The sequence below is a fragment of the Gopherus evgoodei genome, chromosome 9, assembly GCF_007399415.2.
Source record: "Gopherus evgoodei ecotype Sinaloan lineage chromosome 9, rGopEvg1_v1.p, whole genome shotgun sequence".
Lineage (NCBI taxonomy): Eukaryota > Metazoa > Chordata > Testudines > Testudinidae > Gopherus > Gopherus evgoodei.
This window is the reverse complement of record NC_044330.1, coordinates 105,889,436-105,910,631: the sequence shown is the minus strand read 5'-3', so window position 1 is coordinate 105,910,631 and position 21,196 is coordinate 105,889,436. Positions and strand designations below refer to the sequence as shown.

General features: G+C 40.2%; 1 protein-coding gene across 5 annotated transcripts in view; it reads right to left on the bottom strand.

Annotated features, from left to right (window-relative positions):
• The window catches only part of KLHL13 (kelch like family member 13), a 127,459-nt gene that overhangs the window by 92,390 nt on the left and 13,873 nt on the right, over positions 1 to 21,196 (bottom strand). For 3 of the 5 annotated variants that reach the window (XM_030575249.1, XM_030575252.1, XM_030575250.1), the window contains exons 2-3: positions 19,950 to 20,058; positions 18,347 to 18,405 (exon numbers count right to left, since the gene is read on the bottom strand). In XM_030575249.1, the coding sequence (XP_030431109.1) occupies positions 18,347 to 18,366 (20 nt within the window). In that variant the 5' untranslated portion in view covers positions 18,367 to 18,405; positions 19,950 to 20,058. The remainder of the gene's footprint in view (positions 1 to 18,346; positions 18,406 to 19,949; positions 20,059 to 21,196) is intronic. The other 2 variants (XM_030575251.1, XM_030575253.1) reach the window with 1 other exon arrangement.

Here is a 21,196-nt window from a genome sequence, read left to right as displayed (position 1 = left end):
ACTTACTCTCAGTTTTTGTGTTAAATGTTTATAGGCCAAATGTGTTTTAAACCTGAGTGCCCAACATCAGGCAATTATGTAAAACACCAAAAATGGTCAGAGGTTGTCAGCACCTAAAGTCACCTCCCTGCAACTTCAGTGGCAATTTTGGACACTCAGAACCTCTGACAATTAGGTAACTAAATAAATGGTTGACTTTTACCAACTCTCAAATTGTAAATTTTAATCCAGATGCTTATATACTTCACAGAGAAGCTGATATTTCAATGTATGCTTGTGAAACATCTTGCATTCTGTTGAAAATGTTGTGTGACATTAAACATGGTTTATACTCTCTAGATTGAATAAATGATGCCTCAAATGTAAGAGACCTAATAAATACTTAACAAATAGGGCAAAAATCTGTGTCTTTAAACCAGTAATCAATGTTTACCAATGTGCAAGGCTAACTGTGGTGAGATTCTCTACTGGCAAGAGGCAAAAAAACTCCATTTTTGGAAAGGTTTAGATACCAGTTAGCTCAATTTATTAAAGTGAAATAACATGTGGTAACACTGAAATGCTGCAGACGTGAGAGAATCTTAGGTGGCAGGGGAGGAAGGGTTTAGTTCTTATTCTGATTTCTTGATGTGACAATTCTGTGATTACTACTCCCAGAGCATTAATTTCTCCCCCTCCTCTGACTCTTAGGGTAGGTCTGCATCTCATGTGATGCGACTGTAGCTTGTGTACACATATCCCAGTTAGCTGTAATCCAGGGCTTCAGCACAACCTAGCTGTCTACAGAAACGTCTACACTACAGGCTTTACAGCACGCAGAGTACATACAAAGCATGTCCCTCTAGCCCTGGTACAAATAGCAGTGTAGCTGGTGAGGCACTGTTTAGGCAAGTAAAGACATGCCTGAACTCTGTGGTTATGTACCCTACACACCTCTCCACAAGCACAAGCAATGCCTCCCCTGTCCACACAGCTATTTTTAGCAGTGTAGTATCCTGCTGCCAGAGTCCTTCCCCATCACAGGGAAAGGCTCGCTAGAGCAGCTACTCACTGCTGGAGCCTTTCACGCGTGTGTAATTATACCCTGTGGTGTGGACACAGCTTGCTTTTCACTGTAACACATAGCTACATGTACCCTATACACTGCCAATCACATCCACTGTAGACATACCTTATGTAACTATCCAAGGTTCCAGGCGGGTTTATACATCCTGATTTGAAGCCCATGTTGTGGTACCCAGCGAGCTAGATACAGCTAATTTGGATAGGTCTACCCACCAGGACTGCTATGCCGGTATACCCTTAGGGCTGTAAGGAAAATTTCAACTAGCACTCAAGAGATTGTTGACTTCCATTTAAATGGAAGTAGCAATATACCTAAGTCCTTCTGTCACCATAAAGTATTCAAAATGAACCGTGAATATTTCCTCCATCATCCTTACATGTTAGCAGTTAGTCTCAAAGATCAGCATCTTGGCTACCATGGGATAAATCAAGAGGTAACTTATGTCAACCCTGTATCTAATTCTCAACTCTAAGATATTCTTGAGTTTTGGCAAATGTCAAATTCTTCATGTGTCACTGAAAAAGAATTGTTGGGATCAGAAATAACTTTTTTAGTCACATCCTCTCTTGAGCGATGACAAAGGGGGAGAGGGGACAGCAGTGACCAGGAAGGAGCGAGCAGGGGCAGGGCCTTGGGGTGGGAGAGGCAAAGGAGGGTGGTGTGGGCAGGGGGGATGGAAGAGGTGGCTGGGAGGTTCTGGTTTTCAGAAATTAGAAAGTCGGCAACCCTAACAACATCTTCAAACGCCATCTTTCTTTGGCTTCTACACAGCTAAATTTTATCTATTTCAGTTGACTACTGAAAACTCCTTTCTGGTCTGGAAAATGCCATATTGCCACTCTGCCCTTAACTTCATTTAAACAGTGGGGCAAACATCTTCCTGGATTGTCATCTCATGCATGATAACTCTCATTCTGCGTAGCCCTCCATGGGCACCTTCTCTTCCACCACATGAAGGATGAACTATTTGTATTCTGTATTTAGGCCCTTAGGGATTAGCTCTGCCCCATTTCTTACATGGTATGGAGTCATCTATGCCCTCTTCTGCCACACCAGGGACGTCAGCCTTTATTTTCCATTAGTCAAACTGCCCAACAAGCATTGCTATGCTTTTGCCCATATAACCCCTTATATATGGGAGGAGCTCCCTTTAAAAATCCATAAACGCACTACATTATTCTTCTTCACATCTCACCTTAACTCATCTAGGCTATGGTGCCTGCTTACAAGACACTTAACAACAGACTGGCAGCTGGTGTACTGTTATCGCTGCTTATTAGGGTTATAATGGCCTCCTCCCCCATCTCCACTTGTTCTCTCATACTTCCTTTGTAAACTCCTTGAGACAGAAACAGTGTTTTCATTTTGTTTGCACAGTGCCCGTGAGAGTAGGTTCATGAAATCTCCTAACACGACTGTAATACCTGAACAATGGGGCTCTCTGCAAGTTGAAGAATATTGAACTGCATTGGTGTACACTTTTCATATTTAAGGGCTAGATTTTTTAAAAAATGAAAGTTTAGATTCTGCAGAGCTTGAAGATTCAAGATTCCTACTTGCTCAGAGCTAGTAGATTTTTCAAGCTGCTACCGCCTCCCTTTAAAAAAGTAGATGAACTCAAAGTCTTTCTTCTTTAATTACAATAGTCATTTAATTAGTAACAGTGATTTAAAAATTAGAAATTGAGTAAAGCCAAAGTACTTTTACAAACAAGATTGTTTTTAACCTCTCATTCTTATATCAGAACCAGGAGAGCCACGTTAACATACCACAGGCAAGCATCACAAACGCAAGTGGTAACTATTAATGCAACACTTTTTATTTCCAAAACCCTGTACAAATAATTGAAAACATGACAAGAGATGTAAGTTGATGGCTGAGCACTCGGACAGCATGATAGTAGTATATAAAGATTTGGACCTCTCTCTCTCTTACAGAGGGTATTATGTTCTGAAGTCAAATGTAAATCCTACTTTGTATTACATATGTACTGTGCCAGGTCACTTATCAATGACTACTATGGAGACACGAGAAAAACATTTCAGAACAATTTTACCAGCAGCTATAATCTTTGGGGTTTTTCACTACCACTTTCTCCTTCAGTAAGAGGAGTGTGTGAAATTAAAATATATGATTTTTAGAAACCATTTTCTCAGGATTTCACTACAAGATTCAAAACACTGAAGAGTGCTTCCATCTGTGCTGTGATAAGCCAAGGTCTATAATTTAAGGAAGTGTCTCGTGTTCACATCATCAACAGACTTCACAGTCCACACTAACGTGCATTCAGGTTCAGCATTTAACATATGTACAGTCAATTAAGCATTATATGTTGAGGAAATCCAAACAGATATTCTATTGCTAACAAGTGATATTTCAGGAAATAAACACTTAAAATTTTGTTTTACTCTACTGGAATAGTCCATTGAACTGAACTATGTTATACAAAACCTTTTTTTTTTCCTAGATGGTACATATAATTTTAAATAAAGTTATCATAAACTATTACCCTAAAAGCTAGCTTTCACAGCGAGACATTTTTGTTAAAGCAAATTTAAGCATCTGATTCATTAAGTAGTTCAAAGTTGAATTATTAATACCAAGGACAAGAGTTGGCACTGAAAACAAGAGATAGCAATGTGAACAACAGACCTTTGTAACTCTTCTGCATGCCCCTCCTCTCATTGTATACGTTGAAATCATCCAGTACAGTATCATGAACATTCCATAATCCAAAAATCTTTATTTCATGGTAGAGGTAGCAGTCTTATATTTGACAAAATAAGACATCTTACATATAACAAAATATGCCTCAAAAGCTGTTTAATAAATAAAAAACAATATACACTTTTTGCTGCCATGGAATACTAAAAGCTTGAAATTGCTCTTGACAAATCCAGCTGCTATGCAGTATTTGCATTTGGTCTAACACCACGCTCCTGGGTTGCCGAGCTAAAAATTGGATTATTTCATTGTCTAAGTACGTAGGCGTCTGTACCCTAAAGGATCTTGGCTTTCAAGTCAATCCATGTCTGAGAATCAGACTGCATAACTTGAACTCTTCAACAGCCACAGTCTGGCAACAAGAAACATCAGACAAACCAAATAATTCTGCTCCTCTGGACAAATTTTAAAGGAAGATTTATGCAAAATAGAAGTTCAAAATAAAAACTGCCTGCTTATTCACACAGCAACTAAGTACAGAGCTGTAGACAGACTCCATACAAAAAGTACAACGGAACTTTTGTTTCAGATTGTGCTATTTCACTCAAATAAATCCGTAAGCTTCAGGCATATAACCAGGGTCAGTTAGAAATACTCTGATCCTGATTTTATCTACTTTTTTAAAATACCTCTGCTTGCAAAAAGAACAAGGAGTACTTGTGGCACCTTAGAGACTAAGGGTACGTCTACACTACGGGATTATTCCGATTTTACATAAACCAGTTTTGTAAAACAGATTGTATAAAGTCGAGTGCACGCGGCCACACTAAGCACACTAATTCGGCGGTGTGTGTCCATGGTCCGAGCCTAGCGTCGATTTCCAGAGCGTTGCACTGTGAGTAGCTATTCTGTAGCTATCCCATAGTTCCCGCAGTCTCCCCCGCCCCTTGGAATTCTGGGTTGAGATCCCAGTGCCTGATGGGGCAAAAATCATTGTCCCGGGTGGTTCTGGGTAAATGTCGTCACTCATTCCTTCCCCCGGGAAAACAACGGCAGATAATCATTTCGCGCCCTTTTTCCCTGGATTGCCCTGGCAGACGCCATAGCACGGCAACCTTGGAGCCCGTTCAGCTTTTTTTTTTTTTTATTGTCACCGTATGTGTACTGGATGCTGAAAACAGAGGCATTACTGCAGCACTACACAGCAGCATTCGTTTGCTTTTGCATGATAGCAGAGACGGTTATCAGTCGTTCTGTACCGTCTGCTGTGCCACTGTAAATTGGCAGTAAGATGATGGTTATCTGTTGTTCTGTAGTGTCTGCTGCTATCATGGGTGCCCCTGACTGAGGTCGGCCAGGGGCGCAAAGGCAAAACTGGGAATGACTCCCCGAATCAATCCCTCCTTTATGGTATCTAAAAATAGAGTCTGTCCTGCCTAGAATATGGGGCAAGTGTACTAGAGAACCAGAGTATCAGAGAGCACAGCTGCTCCGTGTCAGATCCCGCAGAAATGATGAGCTACATGCCATTCAACCCCACCTGTTGCTTCCCTCCTCCCCAACCTTCCTGGGCTACCGCGGCAGTGTCCCCCCCCATTTGTGTCATGAAGTTATAAAGAATGCAGGAAAAAGAAACAGTGACTTGTTAGTGAGATAAAATGAGGGGGAGGCAGCCTCCTGGTGCTATGACAGTCCAGGCAGAACATTAAGCGGTGCGGGGGAGAGAAGCCCAGCATCCCGCTGCTATGATAGTCCAGGCAGTACAGAATCTTTTCTTTACACAGGAAAGGGAGGGGGCTGATGGAGCTCATCCCCCAGTTGCTATGATGAGGACAGTTACCAGCCGTTCTGTACCATCTACTGGGAATGACCAGGAATCATTCCTATTTTTACCCAGGCGCCCCCAGCCAGCCTCACCTGAGGCCAGCCAGGAGCACTCATGGGCTGATGACAAGGACAGCTAACGGTCCTACTGCACCATCTGCCACCAGGGAGGGGAGAGGAGCGGATACTGCTCTTCACTGCCACAGCATTGCGTCTACCAGCAGCATTCAGTAGACATAGGGTGACATTGAAAGAAGTCAAGAAACGATTTCCTTCCCTTTTCTTTCACGTGGGGGGGAAAGAGTATATTGTCGAGCTATACCCTGAACCACGCAGGACAATGTGTTTGAACCTAAAGGCATTGGGAGCTCAGCCAAGAATGTAAATATTTTTCGGAGACTGCTTTGGACTGTGGAATAGCTGGAGTCCTCAGTACCCCCTCCCTCCCTCCATGAGCGTCCATTTAATTCTTTGGCTTTCCGTTACACTTGTCATGCAGCACTGTACAGCGTTAAATCGGTTTAGCGCTGCTAAAATCGGTGTAAACGCATAGTGTAGACCAGGCCTAACAAATGTATTTGGGCATAAGCTTTCATGGGCTAAAATCTACTTCATCGGATGCATGCAGTGGAAAATACAGTAGGAAGATATATATACACAGAGAACATGAAAAATGGTTGTTGCCATACCAATTATAAGGAGACTATTCAATTAAGGTGGGCTATTATCAGCAGAAGGAAAAAAAACCTTTTGCAGTGATAATCAGGATGGCCCATTTCAAATAGTTGACAAGAACGTGTGAATAACAGTAGGGGGAAAATAGCATGGGGAAATAGTATTTACTGTGTGTAATGACCCATCCACTCCCAGTCTTTATTCAAGCCTAAATTGATAATGTCCAGTTTGCAAATTAATTCTAGTTCTGCAGTTTCTCATTGGAGTCTGTTTTTTAAGTTTTTTGCTGAAGAATTGCGACTTTTAGGTCTGTAAATGAGTGACCAGGGAGGTTGAAGTGTTCTCCGACTGGTTTTTGAATGTTATAATTCTTGACGTCTGATTTGCATCCATTTATTCTTTTGCATAGGGACTGTCCGGGCTGGCCAATGTACATGGCAGAGGGGCACTGCTGGCACATGATGGCATATCTCACATTGGTAGATGTGCAAGTGAAGGAGCCTCTGATGGTGTGGCTGATGTGATTAGGTCCTATGATGGTGCCCCTTGAATAGATATGTAGACAGAGTTGGCAATGGGCTTTGTTGCAAGGATAGGTTCCTGGGTTAGTGTTTTTGCTATGTGGTATGTAGTTGCTGGTGAGTATTTGTTTCAGGGTGGGGGGCTGTCTGTAAGCAAGGACTGGCCTGTCCCCTAAGATCTGTGAGAGTGAGGGATCATCCTTCAGGATAGGTTGTAGATCCTTGATGATGCGCTGGAGAGGTTTCAGCTGGAGGCTGAAGGTGAGGGCTAGTGGTGTTCTGTTACTTTCTTTGTTGGGCCTGTCCTGGAGTAGGTGACTTCTGGGTATTCTTCTGATGGGTACAGTAGTTTTAAGAATGCTTGATAGTGATCCTGTAGGTGTTTGTCTCTGTTTGAGGGATTGGAGTAAATGCAGTTGTATCTTAGAGCTTGGCTGTAGACAACGGATCATGTAACATGATGTAATGGATGAAAGCTGGAGGCATGTAGGTAAGTATAGGCATGTATGTAAGTATAGCGATCAGTAGGTTTCCGGTATAGGGTAATGTTTAGGTGACCATCGTTTATTGGCTCTGTAGTGTCCAGGGGTGGCTCTCGTTATGTACAAAATGAAATTTAAACTCAATTTTACTACATAGATTGCTTTCTGAATATACTAGTGTTTTCAACTGGCAATGCACAAAACTAGCAATCACGAAACATCGCCATTTAAACTGACAGATTTTCTTGATAGTATTTTTGGGCCCATTATTCTACTAACCTTCCAAACCAAGGCAAACAAAAAACACAGAAAGATTCACTTTATGCAGATGCAAGGGATGAGCGGAAGGGAAGGGTTTTATTAAGTAATGCTTTGCCTTATAAACAGTATTGCCAAAAGGCCCAAATCAAAAGTAGGGACTGCCGCAGTAGGCCCTCTAGAAACATGCTTGAAGACTATATGGGCCTCGCCTCTAAGGTTTAGAGTCAAATTTATAATTTACCCATAACCCTGTATTAATCCCCAACAAACTTACCCTTTCCTAGCCTCTTTGCCTCCCAATTTTTCTGTCATCCTTGTTTGGGCCACAAAATTTTGAATGGTCATAAAATCATATAAATGTGGAGCTGGAAGAGACCTTAGAGGTTATCTAGGCTTCCACCCTCTGCTGGAGCAAGATTAAGTATACCTAACTAGTGGTTTCCAAAGTGAGGTACCCAGAGCCCCAGGGTCCACCATGAACATAAAAATGGACATACTGGGTCAGATCAATGGTCCGTCTAGCCCGGTATCCTGCCTTCCAACCGTGGACAATGCAAGATGTTGCAGAGGGACACAGAACAGGACAATTCCATCCCTTGTCATCCAGCCCCAGCTTCTGGAAGTCAGGGGCTAGGTACACCCAGAGAACAAGGTTGCATCCCTGACCATCTTAGCTAATATCCATTGATTGACCTATCCTTGATGAACTTATCTAGTTCTTTTTTGAATCCCATTATATTTTTGGCCTTGAAAACATTCCCTGGCAATAGGTTCCACAGGGTGGCTGCGCATTGTGTGAAGAAGCACTTCCTCGTGTGTATTTAATACCTGCTGCCTATTAATTTCTTTGAGACCCCTGGTTGTTGTGTCATGTGAAGAGATAAATAACACTTCCCTATTCATGGTTTATAAGACCTCTATCACATCCCGCTCTAGTCATCTATTTTCTAAGATGAACGCTCCCAGCCCTTTAATCTCTCCTCATACAGAAGCTGTTTCAACCCTTAATCAATTTTCAGAGGGTAGCCGTGTTAGTCTGGATCTGTAAAGCAGCAAAGAATCCTGTGGCATCTTATAGACTAACAGACGTTTTGGAGCATGAGCTTTCGTGGTGAATACCCACTTCCTCAGATGCATGTAATGCCATTACATGCATCTGAGGAAGTGGGTATCACCCATGAAAGCTCATGCTCCAAAACGTCTGTTAGTCTATAAGGTGCCACAGGATTCTTTGCTGCTTAATCAATTTTGTTGCCCTTCTCTGTACCTTTTCCATTTCTTACATGTTTTGGAGGGGATGGGCTGACCAGAACTGCACACAGTATTCACAGTGTGGCTGCACTCTATACAGTGGCATTATGATTCCGAACACTAACGATTCCGAACACTGTAAGCTTTTTTGACTACCGCTCCACACTGAGCAGATGTTTTCACAGGGTTATGGAGTACTGCAGTAGGGCACACCAGAATGGTAATCTGTAACTTCTACCATTTGCAGGACAAGATTTTGCTACATTTTTCTTTTAGTTCCTCTGTGAGTCTTATTTAACTATATTTTTTTAAATAGTAAAGTAACCTAACTAATAGAAGAAAAACATTAAATTTATGAATATTAAATGAAAGGGGTTTGAGAAATTTAATCAGGTGCCAAAGCGGTCCTCGGCAGAAAGAAAGTTTCACAACCATTGATCTAAACCATCTCTGAAAGGTGTTTTTCTATAGGATTTTACCTCTCCTTTTCATCCTTGGCTATTTTCAAAATTTGAATCTGGCACCTACCCTTCTATAATAATAGGGGAAAACGTACTGAAATCTCTCTGCTGTAAGCTACAGCATATGTTGCCTGGCAGGGACAACCCGGGACTCCTATTTCTTGGACCATGCAGTAATAAAAGGCAGAGATCCTTCACTATATGATGAACTTTTCAATTGGGTGTGGGGGTATAAGACTATGAGAACAGCCATTCTGAGTCAGACCAATGGTCCATCTAGCCCCATAGCCTGTTTTGTGACAGTGGCCAGAGCCAGATGCTTCGGAGCGAATGACATAATAGGTCAATCACTAAGTGATGCATCCAGTCCCAGCTTTTGCAATTGGAGGTTTTGGGACTCCAAGAACGGTGTTACGTCCCTGATCATCTTGGCTAAAGGCCATTGATCGACCTACTTTCCATGAACTTATAACAGTTAAAAAAAAGAATTAGAGATGTTTGGCCTTCACAGCATCCCCTGGCAACAAGTTCAACAGGCTGACTGTGCGTTGTGTGACGTAGTACTTCCTTTAGTTTGTTTTAAATCTGCTGCCTATTAATTTCATTGAGTGACCCCTGGTTCTTGTGTTATGTAAAGGGATACATACACTTCCCCATTCACTTTCTCCCCATCATTCATGATTTTATAGATCTCTATCATAGCCCTCTTAATCATTTCTCTTCTAAGCTGAACAGTCCCAGTCTTTTTAAACACTCCTCACATGAAAGCTGTTCCATACCCTGAGTAATTGTTGCCCTTCTCTGTACTTTTCCCATTTCCAATATATCTTTTTTGAGATGGGGTGACCAGAATGCACCCACTTTCAAGGTGGAAGCATACATGGATTTATAGAGGGGCATGACAGTTTGTCTTATTACCAGTCCCTTTCCTAATGGTTCTTAACCATTCTTAGCTTTATTGACTGCCCCTGCCCACTGAGTGGGTGGTTTTAGAAAACTATCCACAATGACTCCAAGAGCTCTTTCTTGAGTGGTAACAGCTAATTTAGACCCTATCATTTTATATGTATAGTTGGGATGATGTTTTCCAATGTCATTACTTTGCATTTATCCATACTGAATTTCATCTGCCATTTTGGTACCCAGTTACCCAGTTTTGAGAGATCCTTTTGTAGTGCTTCGCAGTCAGCTTTGGGACTTAACTCTCTTGAGTAATTCTATATATCTGCAAACTTTGCCACTTCACTGTTTACCCCTTTTCCAGATCATTTAAGAATACCTTGAACAGCACTAGTCCCACTATACCTCTCTCCATTCTGAAAACAGACCATTTATTCCTACCCTTTGTTTCCTGTCTTTTAACCAGTTATTGATCCATGAAAGGATCTGCCCCTCATCCTGTGACTGCTAAAAGCTTTTGGGGATAAAAGCCTGTCAAAGGCTTTCTGAAAGTCCAAGTACACTAATATCCACTGGATCACCTTGGCTCATGTTTGTTGACCCCCTCAAAGAATTCTGATATTGGTGAAGCATGCTTTCCTTTACAAAAGCCTTGTCGACTCTTCCTCAACATATCACTTAACTCTGTGTCTGATATTCTCTGGGTTTTTTAACTATAGTTGAACTAATTTACCTAGTATTGAAGTTAGACTAATGGTCATGTAATTGCCAGGAAGGTCTCTGCAGCTGTGCTTTTTTTTTTTTCTTTTTTTTTGTTTTTTTTTATTTTTTTTTTTCTTTTTTTTTTTTTTTTTTTTTTTTTAACTCTGCATTACAGGGGCTATCCGCCACTTATCTAGTGCAGAGGCTGATTTAAAGGATAGGTTTCATACAACAGTTAGTATTCTGCAATTTCACATGAATTCCTTCAGAACTCTTGAGTAAATACCATCTGGTCCTGGGGACTTATTACTGTATACTTATCAATCTGTTACAAAGACTCCTCTACTGACATCTCAATCTCAGAGAGTTCCTCAAATTTGTCACCTAAAAGAATGGCTCAGAATCTCCCTTCCACCCTCTGCAATGCAGGCAGATACAAAAAAAATACATTTAGCTTCTCCGTAACAGCCCTGTCTTCTCTGAGTGCCCTTTAGCACTTTGATCTTCCAGTGGCCCCACTGATTCTTTGACAGACTTTCTGCTTCTGCTGTACTTGAAATTTGCTGTTAGTTTTGTGTCTTCTGCTAGTTGCTCTTCAATTCTTTTTGGCCTTCCTAATTATACCTGACTTGCCAGAGAGTTTATGTCCTTTCTATTTTCCTCACAAAGTTTTGTCTTCCAATTTTTAAAAGGATGCCTTTTTGACTCTAATAGCTTCTTTTGCTCAGTTTAGCCATGGTGGGATATTTTTGGTCGGGGGGAGGGAATACATATTGTTTGAGCCTCTAAAGATGTTTTAAAAAAAAGTTTCCATGCAGGTTGCAGGGATTTCACTCCTGCGACTGCTCATTTTAATTTTTGTTGAACTAGCTTCCCCATTTTATAGTTCCTTTTTAATGTAAATGCTACTTTGGGGGTCAGCATTTCCCCCCCTAAATTAAGAAGGGCCTCTCACCTTGTGGGTTCCAGGACTAGCTTTTCTAAGAAGCGGTCATTAATGGTGCCTAGAAAATTTACTTCTGCATCCCATCTTGATATGACATGCACCCGGTCAAAATGGAGGTAACTGAAATACCCTGTTATTTTGTTGTCTGGTTTGTATTCTCTCTATTCTCCTTGAGCCTTTCACAATCACTACTGCCATCTTGGTCAGATGGTCAGTGGTACAGTCCTACTCCTATACTCTGATTATTCAAGCATGGCATTTCCATCCAGAGAGTCTCTACGGTACTGCTTTATTCAGTTAAGATTTTTACTGTATTTGACTCTATGCTCTGTCACATGTAGTGGCACTTCCCAATCATTGTAACCTACAATGTCACTCCTATATATTTTGTACCTTGGTATTATCATGTCCCACTGATTATCATAATTCCACCACGTTTCTGTGGTGCCTATTAAATCAATATTCTCATTTAATACCAGGCACTCAGGTTCACTCATCTTAGTATGTAAACTTTTTATATCTGTATGCAAGTACTTACATGTGTCAATATTTAGTTGTCTGTCTTCATTTGATGTAATCTCCCTGAGAGCAGGTGTGTGTATTTATAAATTTAAGTATGGTCCTCATGACTTACTTTGATCAGCAATATTATACATTTTTGATTTGCAAAGTAGAGCAAGTTTATTTGGCAAGATGTATGAAAATCTTAAACTCAATATTTTCTGCAGATTTTTTGTTGGCTCTGCTGCTAATAAATTTTAAACAAAATATTTTTTTAAAAAAGTTTAATGGGAAATACGCTACAGAATAGGAGGTACTTACATACATACATACACACACCTTAAATGCTCTGCAGAGAGTCTCTGCTTTTCACCCACTACAGGCTTAGACCAGTCAAAGAGCTATAGCAAGTCAACAGCTATATGCTTATGAATGTAGTTTCATCTAATGAAATGATGACAGGTCTATTAGCAAAGACCACACTAAAATGGATCCCACTGAAAGGCAAGATTCACCGAATAGTCCCTTTTAGAAAAATACACAGCAGCAAAACCACAGAAATAGTAAAAGAAAGAGAAAAAAGAGAAGAGAAAGAAAAGAAGAGAAAAGAAGAAAAGAAAAGAAATCGTCTCTGCTAATTCAAGGGAACAGATTTGGGTTATCTTATTCAGCAGTGTCAGACAAACCATATTCATGAGCCAGGTGCTGTAAGAGAATACATCTTTAGGTAGTTACTATATTAGGAACAACCAGAAGAGCTGATTATTCCAGTCATCAAATTCAACAGTTTATGTTATGCATGGCATAACTGGAGAAATATTAGAGAAACAAGGAGTATAAGGTAATATCTTATTGGACCAATGTCTGTTGTGAGAAACAAGCTTTTAAGTTTTACTGTCCAACTTGTCAAACTCCCTTAATCTACGGATTGTTAGTCACAGCTGAAGTAAAGTTTCAAGTAGTATTGCACAAATGACTCCTAATTAGACATGGGCAGATATTAGGAAGAATGAAGAACCCTAATTCAGATGTCAAGCTCAATGAGTGAACCAGAGCCATAAGAACAGAATGCAGTTTCATGCATTTTAAAGTCAGATGTCTTCTTTGAGCAACGTGAGGTTCAACACCATCTATCTAGTTCACTCGTGATCTAGCACTAAAAAAGGCTGTAAATTTAAGAACTGAACAAGACTGCTGAATGAGGACACATTTACTACCACCACCAGATTTCTATGTTTTAAACTAATATTTTTTAAATTGATTCCAATTGCAGCAAGTACACATTGCAGTGTGAACATATTTATTTATAAACCCATTTTTATTTCTTCAGACATTCAGTAAGTCTTTGAAGCTTGCTTGCTAAATATTTTGAGATCTCCAGCTTTCTGCAATTTAGATATTACCAAAACTTATTTTGAGAAAATAAAAATAGTGGTAATACTCACACTTGGATAACATTCACTTTCATAGATCAAGTACTTTATAAAACTGCATAAGCAGCACCACTATTTTACGAAGATACTACAGCAGAGGTTAAACTCAAGGTTACCGGGTAAATCAGTAGCAGAATAGGGAAAAACAATTCAGATATGTTGGCTCCCACCTCCCAAGTCTAATTAGCCTGACCCACAATTGCCCCACATTTATTTTATCCTCATGCATCTTGATCCATAACAATTTGCAAGAAATGCCACAACGATATTATCGATTATTGTACCTGTTCATGCTGTCAAACAGAATAGTTTTACTGTATGCAAATCCAGACAGATTCTTCATGGTGGGTGTCAATGTCTGTAATCCTTATCTGCTATATCTCTCATTTTAAGAATCAGAGCATACCTGACTTAACCATATGTTACTGAAAGCAAATCTATCTACTTTCTGTATTTAGAGGACTTTAATAGTGACCATTTATCATCAGTGTACATCACATTTTAGCATCACAAATAACTAACCCCAAATGTTCCTATGCCAAGATTATTTTTCACAGTTAGCCCTGCTTTGAAAATTACTATAGTTAAATGAGGCCAATATTTATAAGTTATACTGATTCAGAGCTGTTCTTTTTTATCAATACATTTATTTGTGGTCTTTTAATTAAAGGACAACTGTAGCTAAATAAAACTAGAATCCCCTGATGGTTAGAGAATACTTTAAGCCAATCTCAAAACATAGCAATTCCAAAGTTTCCAGGCTGATGTGACACTTGTTAACTTACTCTACTTTTGATGAAGCAATTTAAATCAAGTCAAATTTTACTACACTTAACTGTTTTCAGAAATTCAAATTAGAAAATACTGGACTAGAACTATGTTCTCTTAGCCACTTATTTTTCTCTGTCATATAAACTGACACTTCCTTTGCCAGTGAACGAAGTAGTGCTGGGTGTACAGCCTTCACTGAGCCCAGAAACTCACAGTCTGGACTGACTGAGACTGTTCGAGAGAAAATGAGGAGTCCCTTGTGGCCCCTTAGAGACTAACAAATTTATTTGGGCATACGCTTCATGGGCTAGAACCCACTTCATCAGAAGTTATGCTTGTTCTCTGGGAAGGAGGAGGAAGTAGATTTGTTCTGCATACATGGGCTACTAGGTAGTGAGAGTTATCTTGATGTAACTGGCCACTTCACTTTGAATTGAAGTCTCTTACAATGTGTGTTAACTACTTATGATAAACAATCTGTTCCACCTTGTATTAGCTGGTGACATTTGAGTATTTCCTAGATATGTAAGAAGAGCTCTGTGAAAGTGTCTCTCTCTCACCAATAGAAGCTGGTCCAATATAAGTATCAGGGGGGAGCCGTGTTTGCTGCTTTTACAAATCCAGGCTAAGAATCCTGTGGCACCTTATAGACTAACAGACATTTTAGAGCATGAGCTTTCGTGGGTGAATACCCACTTCGTCGTATGCTCCAAAATGTCTGTTAGTCTATAAGGTGCCACAGGATTCTCTGGTCCAATAAAAAATATTTCACCAACTGTGTCTATATCCTGGGATCAACATGGCTACACCACCTCTTTAAAAAGATCCTGAGAGCAGAGTCTGGGACACATCTAAATAGCCTCAAATCTTTGAAGAGCAGAAGCAGGAGCTTGAATTTTGAAAACATGTTCCACTCCACAGTTAAGCACAGAACCTGGTGGGTCAGGACAGAACAAACCAGAATGTGTGCTGGCCATGTCCTCTGGCAATCAGCAGTTAACTTTGATAGATTCCTGCAGACCAATTGTGGAAGCTTAGCACAGATGATTCTTTGTGAACAGTCATCATCCACTGAGTAATTACTCTAGACAAAATCTGAGTCTTACTGCTCCTAACTTCCTGGCTAAGTTGAGTCATCTAAAAGATGGGAGTATCTCAAATTCACAATTTTGGAGGAAAGATGGGGAGGACAAGTTCTAAAGACTTCACTTCAAAACATTACTCCAGTAGAGTTCAGGTCTCTGGTTCAAGGTGGTGGGCTATCTATGTTTATGAACCTCAGATGTGAGAAACCAGATAAGCCACCAGTGGGTACCCTCCTGTGTTGAAAAGCACCATCTTGACAGCAGGGGAACCAAAGGCAGGCCTGGAAGAGACAGAAGGATGCTACAGAGTAGCAGAAAGGGAGGTCTCTTTAGGTTGTTCCTCTGCTGGGGGGAGAACAGGAAGGATGTCAAAAAGGCTCTCTGCTACGAAGAGGTTATGAAGCTGCAGCAGCCTTGTTCTGGTAGGCTGGACTCCAGGGTATAAGAGCTCCCTCACTGAAAAGGAGAATGGGATCACAGCTTCTGATCTCTATTCCAATTTGAAAGCCATCAGTGGAATCTCCTCCTTGCTATCCACACTGATGGCTCTGCTGATCAGGATGCAGCTCCTGGTCTTTCTGAACTGATGCTGGGCAGAGAAGTGATGTGCAGACACCTAGTTTCCGGCCGCTGCTAAATTCTACAGTCTGCCAACTACAGCAAGTCCACATGGGCCCTGGCCAGGAAGAATGGACCCAAGAACACCATGTAAATCAAATCAACCCAACTCACTGATGCTGAAGTCTCCTGGATCAACAAAAGCAGCACTTTCTTCTCCTGATTCATAAGGAATCCAGGTGCCAACTAGGGCACTGGAACATAGAAAAACTGTCAGTCAGCCTTCCTGAACTGGCAAGCAGAACCTAAAAGGAGCAACAGGAAGATGACTGGAAGCCAACACTTTGCTTTTAGGTCAAGAAGGACACAAGAAAGGGAATAAAACCCGTTGTTTTAAATTGGCTGAAATCAAGCCCTGAATTAGGAAGTCAAGCGTTAATCTAATTTAACACCACTAGGAATGAAATCTGTTTTTTCTATTAGTTACAGAACAATAACCAGAACAATGTTATCCATGAAATTGTGCATGTAGCTCCAAGATGGAGAGGGACAAAATATACTGCTTAAGTGTGTTTTTATCGTAAGTCTGGATTCTAGAAGAAAAGGCAGAACCAGTATGGGAATTCAAAATCACTTGTAATGGGATCCAGACGAATTAAAAACTGGTTAAGTAATCGCTATATAAGTTTAGAATAATTATAACAAGTTAACAAGAGAATTTTTAATAAAAGTAAAATTCTGAGTGTGAAGTTCAAGTTCCTGTGATTGCACTTAGTCAGTGAAAAAGGAAGGAACTGAGGTGATAGGGGTTAACAAGGCCTCACAATACTTCAGCTGCAGATGCTTAAGGCCATGAAGAGGCGCTCAAGCTGTCTCAACAGGCACTGCTTTTCTAGAATGTTCCTGGAACTCAACAGCATTTTCCCACCCCATGGTGGGGGTTGGGGTGAGAGAGAAAGAAAGAAAGATTAACTCATGTCCCAAGTGGGAATATTCAGAAGCCACCCTAAGGAACACAGCATGTTTATACTATATGAAAGTAAAATTAAGCAAAATGATAGTATTGCTGCTGAGGGACTCTTCTACTACAAAGTCCTAGAGTAATGTGACAATATAGTTAAGTTGTTACTCTAGGCTACAGTAATATTACTGCTAAGAAATTGCTGGTTCGAAGGAACAAGCTGCTTGATGACTCAGTATTCCACCGTGGCACTAGGAAGTAGCGTACTGACAGAGTTACTGTGTCAAATAAGGCACCAGACCGAGGCTTTGAACACATGAGGTCATTAAAGATGACACACATTTTCACAAGAATAAATGTTTCAGAAAAGTGACCAAAGCACTGGAGCTAAATATATGGATCGTTCCTTTTACCTTAGAGGTGAAAAGACTATGGTAGTTTTTCTTCACTTCCTGTGCTGAATTGTGGTGTAAACCGGTTTTGAAGATTTCAATAACTCGATCCTGGGATAGGGGTTGTTATAAAACTGGATGGGTGGGGTTCTGTGGCCTGCCTTGTGCAGGAGGTCAGACTAGATGATCAGATTGGTCCCTTCTGACCTATGAGTCTATGAGTCTATGAGTCTGTGTCCTGTCATACTGCTGCTGCATTTCAGGGGATGGGTGAAAACCTGGTTTTCAGAATTAATGGTGCTATAGAATTTTACTACACCAGCTTTGTGTGGTACAAGTCAGAGTCCTCAATCAGAATTAGAGAGATTTAATTGATAGATTGACATGGACCTATTAGCAGTAGTGAAGAATGCTCATCCTTAGGTGGCTAATTCAACCGTTCTACCATGGAGCACTGCAACTGAAGATTATATGAAGGGACTCAAAGTATCTCATTAATCCTGCCAAAGATCATCCACAGAACAAGCTTCACAGGTTATATTTTATTCATATCTAAAGAGCAAATTATGTGGCATGGTAACACTAAAGTTCATCAGTGGATCAGTCACCACAGAAAGGTTACTGCCATCAATGGCTGTTTAAAAAATAGTTTATCTGTACTGCTTCATAGTTTTACAACTTAAAGACACCATCCAAATGTCACCTTAAATTAACTGTTTTTCAAGGGATGCACCTCAAACTCATTTTTTCTGAGCTTAATAAGGCATGATCAACTGTCATGAAAGGAAAGTTGATTTAATGCAACATGGAATAAGGAAAATAAATTCAACTTCAATTTCATTTCTGTTCCTACACAGTAAAGTTTTGTTTTTAAACACACACAGTTACTCACAAAGTGTCCCTCCACATCATCCCTGAAAAGCAAAATTATCTTCTGTGCTGTTCATGCACCTGCAGTTGAACACACAAAAAAAAAAAAGTGGAGCAGAAAGTCACAGACTGACAGCAAGAAAGAGAGCGTAGATTCCCAGATCCCAAGGATTTTAGCAAAGCAGGGCAAGCTCTGTCCAAATCATTCATACTCAACTGATTCTCTCATTCCCTGTTCCACCAACCGCTCCCATTGACACTTAAGGATAAAAGAATGAAAGAAACCAAAAAATGCTTTTCTGGAGGCAAATATTACATTACTATTGCTCGGGTGCTGGAACAATTTGTATAGGAGGGTGCTGAGAGCCAATGAACCAAACTGTAAACCCTGATACATGACAGAAACCACTTCAAGCAGAGAGTGCTGCCGCACCCCCAGCACTCCTCGTTCCAACACCTAAGACTACTCCTGCTGTGGGAATGAGGATGAATTATGAAAACTAATAAAGTGAGCAGAGAAACTACAGGCCCTAGATTTTTTAAATTAATCTCATGGTTTAATCTAGCTGTACCTGACCCTGCCTATCTATCCCATGAACAGTTTACTAAAACAGAAGCGGTGGCTATTTTAGGAGTGAAGAAGAGAACCAGCCTAAATTACCAGTGTGTGATAAAATACACACACTAAAAGAAAAAAGGCCTCAATTTTTATGAGTCATCTTTTTTAAATGTACCACAATCACTTACCAAATATTTACAGTATCAATCCCTCATTCTTCATTCTCAATGGCTTAAAGTACCTTTACAATAATTAGAGATTGATTCTAGTGTTCAATCATAACTCAATTTAAATTTACAGATTTTGCTAAAGGGCACACTGCTGCAATATTACTTAGTAAAGCACACTATTTTCATTTGCAACTAACACAGAATTGTAACTCATGCACTGCAAATTATATAATACCACTGAACTACTCTTATTTTTAGTTCTGAACTCATTTACTTTCCTATTTTGTATTATAAAGAAAGAAATTGCAACAAAAATTAGTTACTATATGGACTTTATATTGGTTACTTCGATGAAAGATGGTACACTGAGCTTTATAGTCCTAAAACACTTTTTGAACAGGTTGTTCTCTCATTTGCATTTATAGGTGTTAAATGAGTTATATTATTCATGTGCATGAAGTGGAAAATAATTTCACATAAAAGGTTTATAAAATGGCACATTTGTTTAAATACACCACAAAGCTCATGGATCAGTCCTACAAAAAAGAAAATAAATTTAGGAATTTCTGCAAATCCCTCAGGCACTCAGCCTCAGTTAACAAATAAAGCTCTCTATACCAATACCTCCATGCAAAAAATAAAAATAAAAAAATACCAATTTAAAAAAAAACTTTAAGGAGCGCCCTTCTGTTCAGGGGTAGGAGTCATGATAAATGCTAATCTAGAATCTTAACCTAAATGGGAACTGTCAAATCAGACAATTCATTAAAAGTGATTCACATGAATAAAGTGAAAGCATTACTTATTAATTTATTGTGCTCTAAGCAACACCTAGAATATGGCATTACCAAAAATGGCACCATATAAAATAAATCATTTAACAAACTCTAACTTGCCTGCTGTCACTTCTGTTGCCGCTGCTAGAAGAACAAAGTTGTTCTCTGCTTCTGCTGCTGCTGCTGCACCTCAGGACATGTTACTGGTTCAACTGACCTTGAGGTTTTCCTGTGTCAAAGAGAAGAAGTCCACTAAATAAATTTTTTAAAAACCAACACAAAATGTTTCTGCCAAAGATCGCATTCTAGCAATCTTCACCACTAAAACAAAGTCATTAATTCACTCTCTAAAAGCAAGACACTCAACTGAATGCCATTCTCCAAATTACAATCATAAAACACACCTGGATGTGAAGTCCTGTCTGTATAATGGATAAGAAAAGCTAATCTAATGAGAATGGAGTTTGTTGCTTGACAGCTTTATTCATTCTAATACGTTCCCCTAGCTGTTCCAGTAGCATTTATGGACCTACACAGAACTGTTTCCAAATATATCTGGCAGGGCAAAAACCCTAGACTCAACTTTGTAATCTGTGGTTGAACGAAGAAGTGAACCCTCCGAAACTTGAACATCTAAGGCTTCCCAAGAGTTGCTGCCTGACAAGGCATTATGGAGAGAAACAGAGGTTGGCTTAGTTTTGGATCAAGGCACAAATGGAGATTCCTATGACTGGAATGCTAAAAATCAGAGCCCTGCAAATCTGCGGGTATCTGCAGACCATGTCTGCGGATCCGATTCAGAGACAAATTTTGTATCGAAGCAGGGCTCTACTAAAAGCCAATGGTTATAACCTATTTGGGAAGGACTGAATGGGCACAAACAGGTAAGGGAGTGGCCCTCAGGCATTACCAGTTTCCAAGTAACTGAAAACTCGGAAGAAAAACATCTTGAATGTTTATGGATCAATCTCTTAACAGATAAACTAAAAGATGAGGTGTTGATCATCTGTAGCAGACACCAAATAAATCACACTAGGAAACTGTATGACTGGCTCCTTACGCATCTATGGGTAGGTCTATACTACCCGCCGAAACGGCGGGCAGCAATTGATCCAGCAATCAACCCCCGGGCGCTCTCCCATCGACTACTGTACTCCATCGCCGTGAGAGGTGCAAGCAGAGTTGACGGGGGAGCGGCAGCAGTTGACTCACCGCAGTGAAAACATCGAAGTGAGTAGGTCTAAGTATGTCAACTTCAGCTATGTTATTTACGTAGCTGAAGTTGCATAACTTAGATTGATCCCCCACCCCCCAGTGTAGACTAGGCCTATGATGTGTAGGCAAAAACAGCAGCGTGATTATACAGA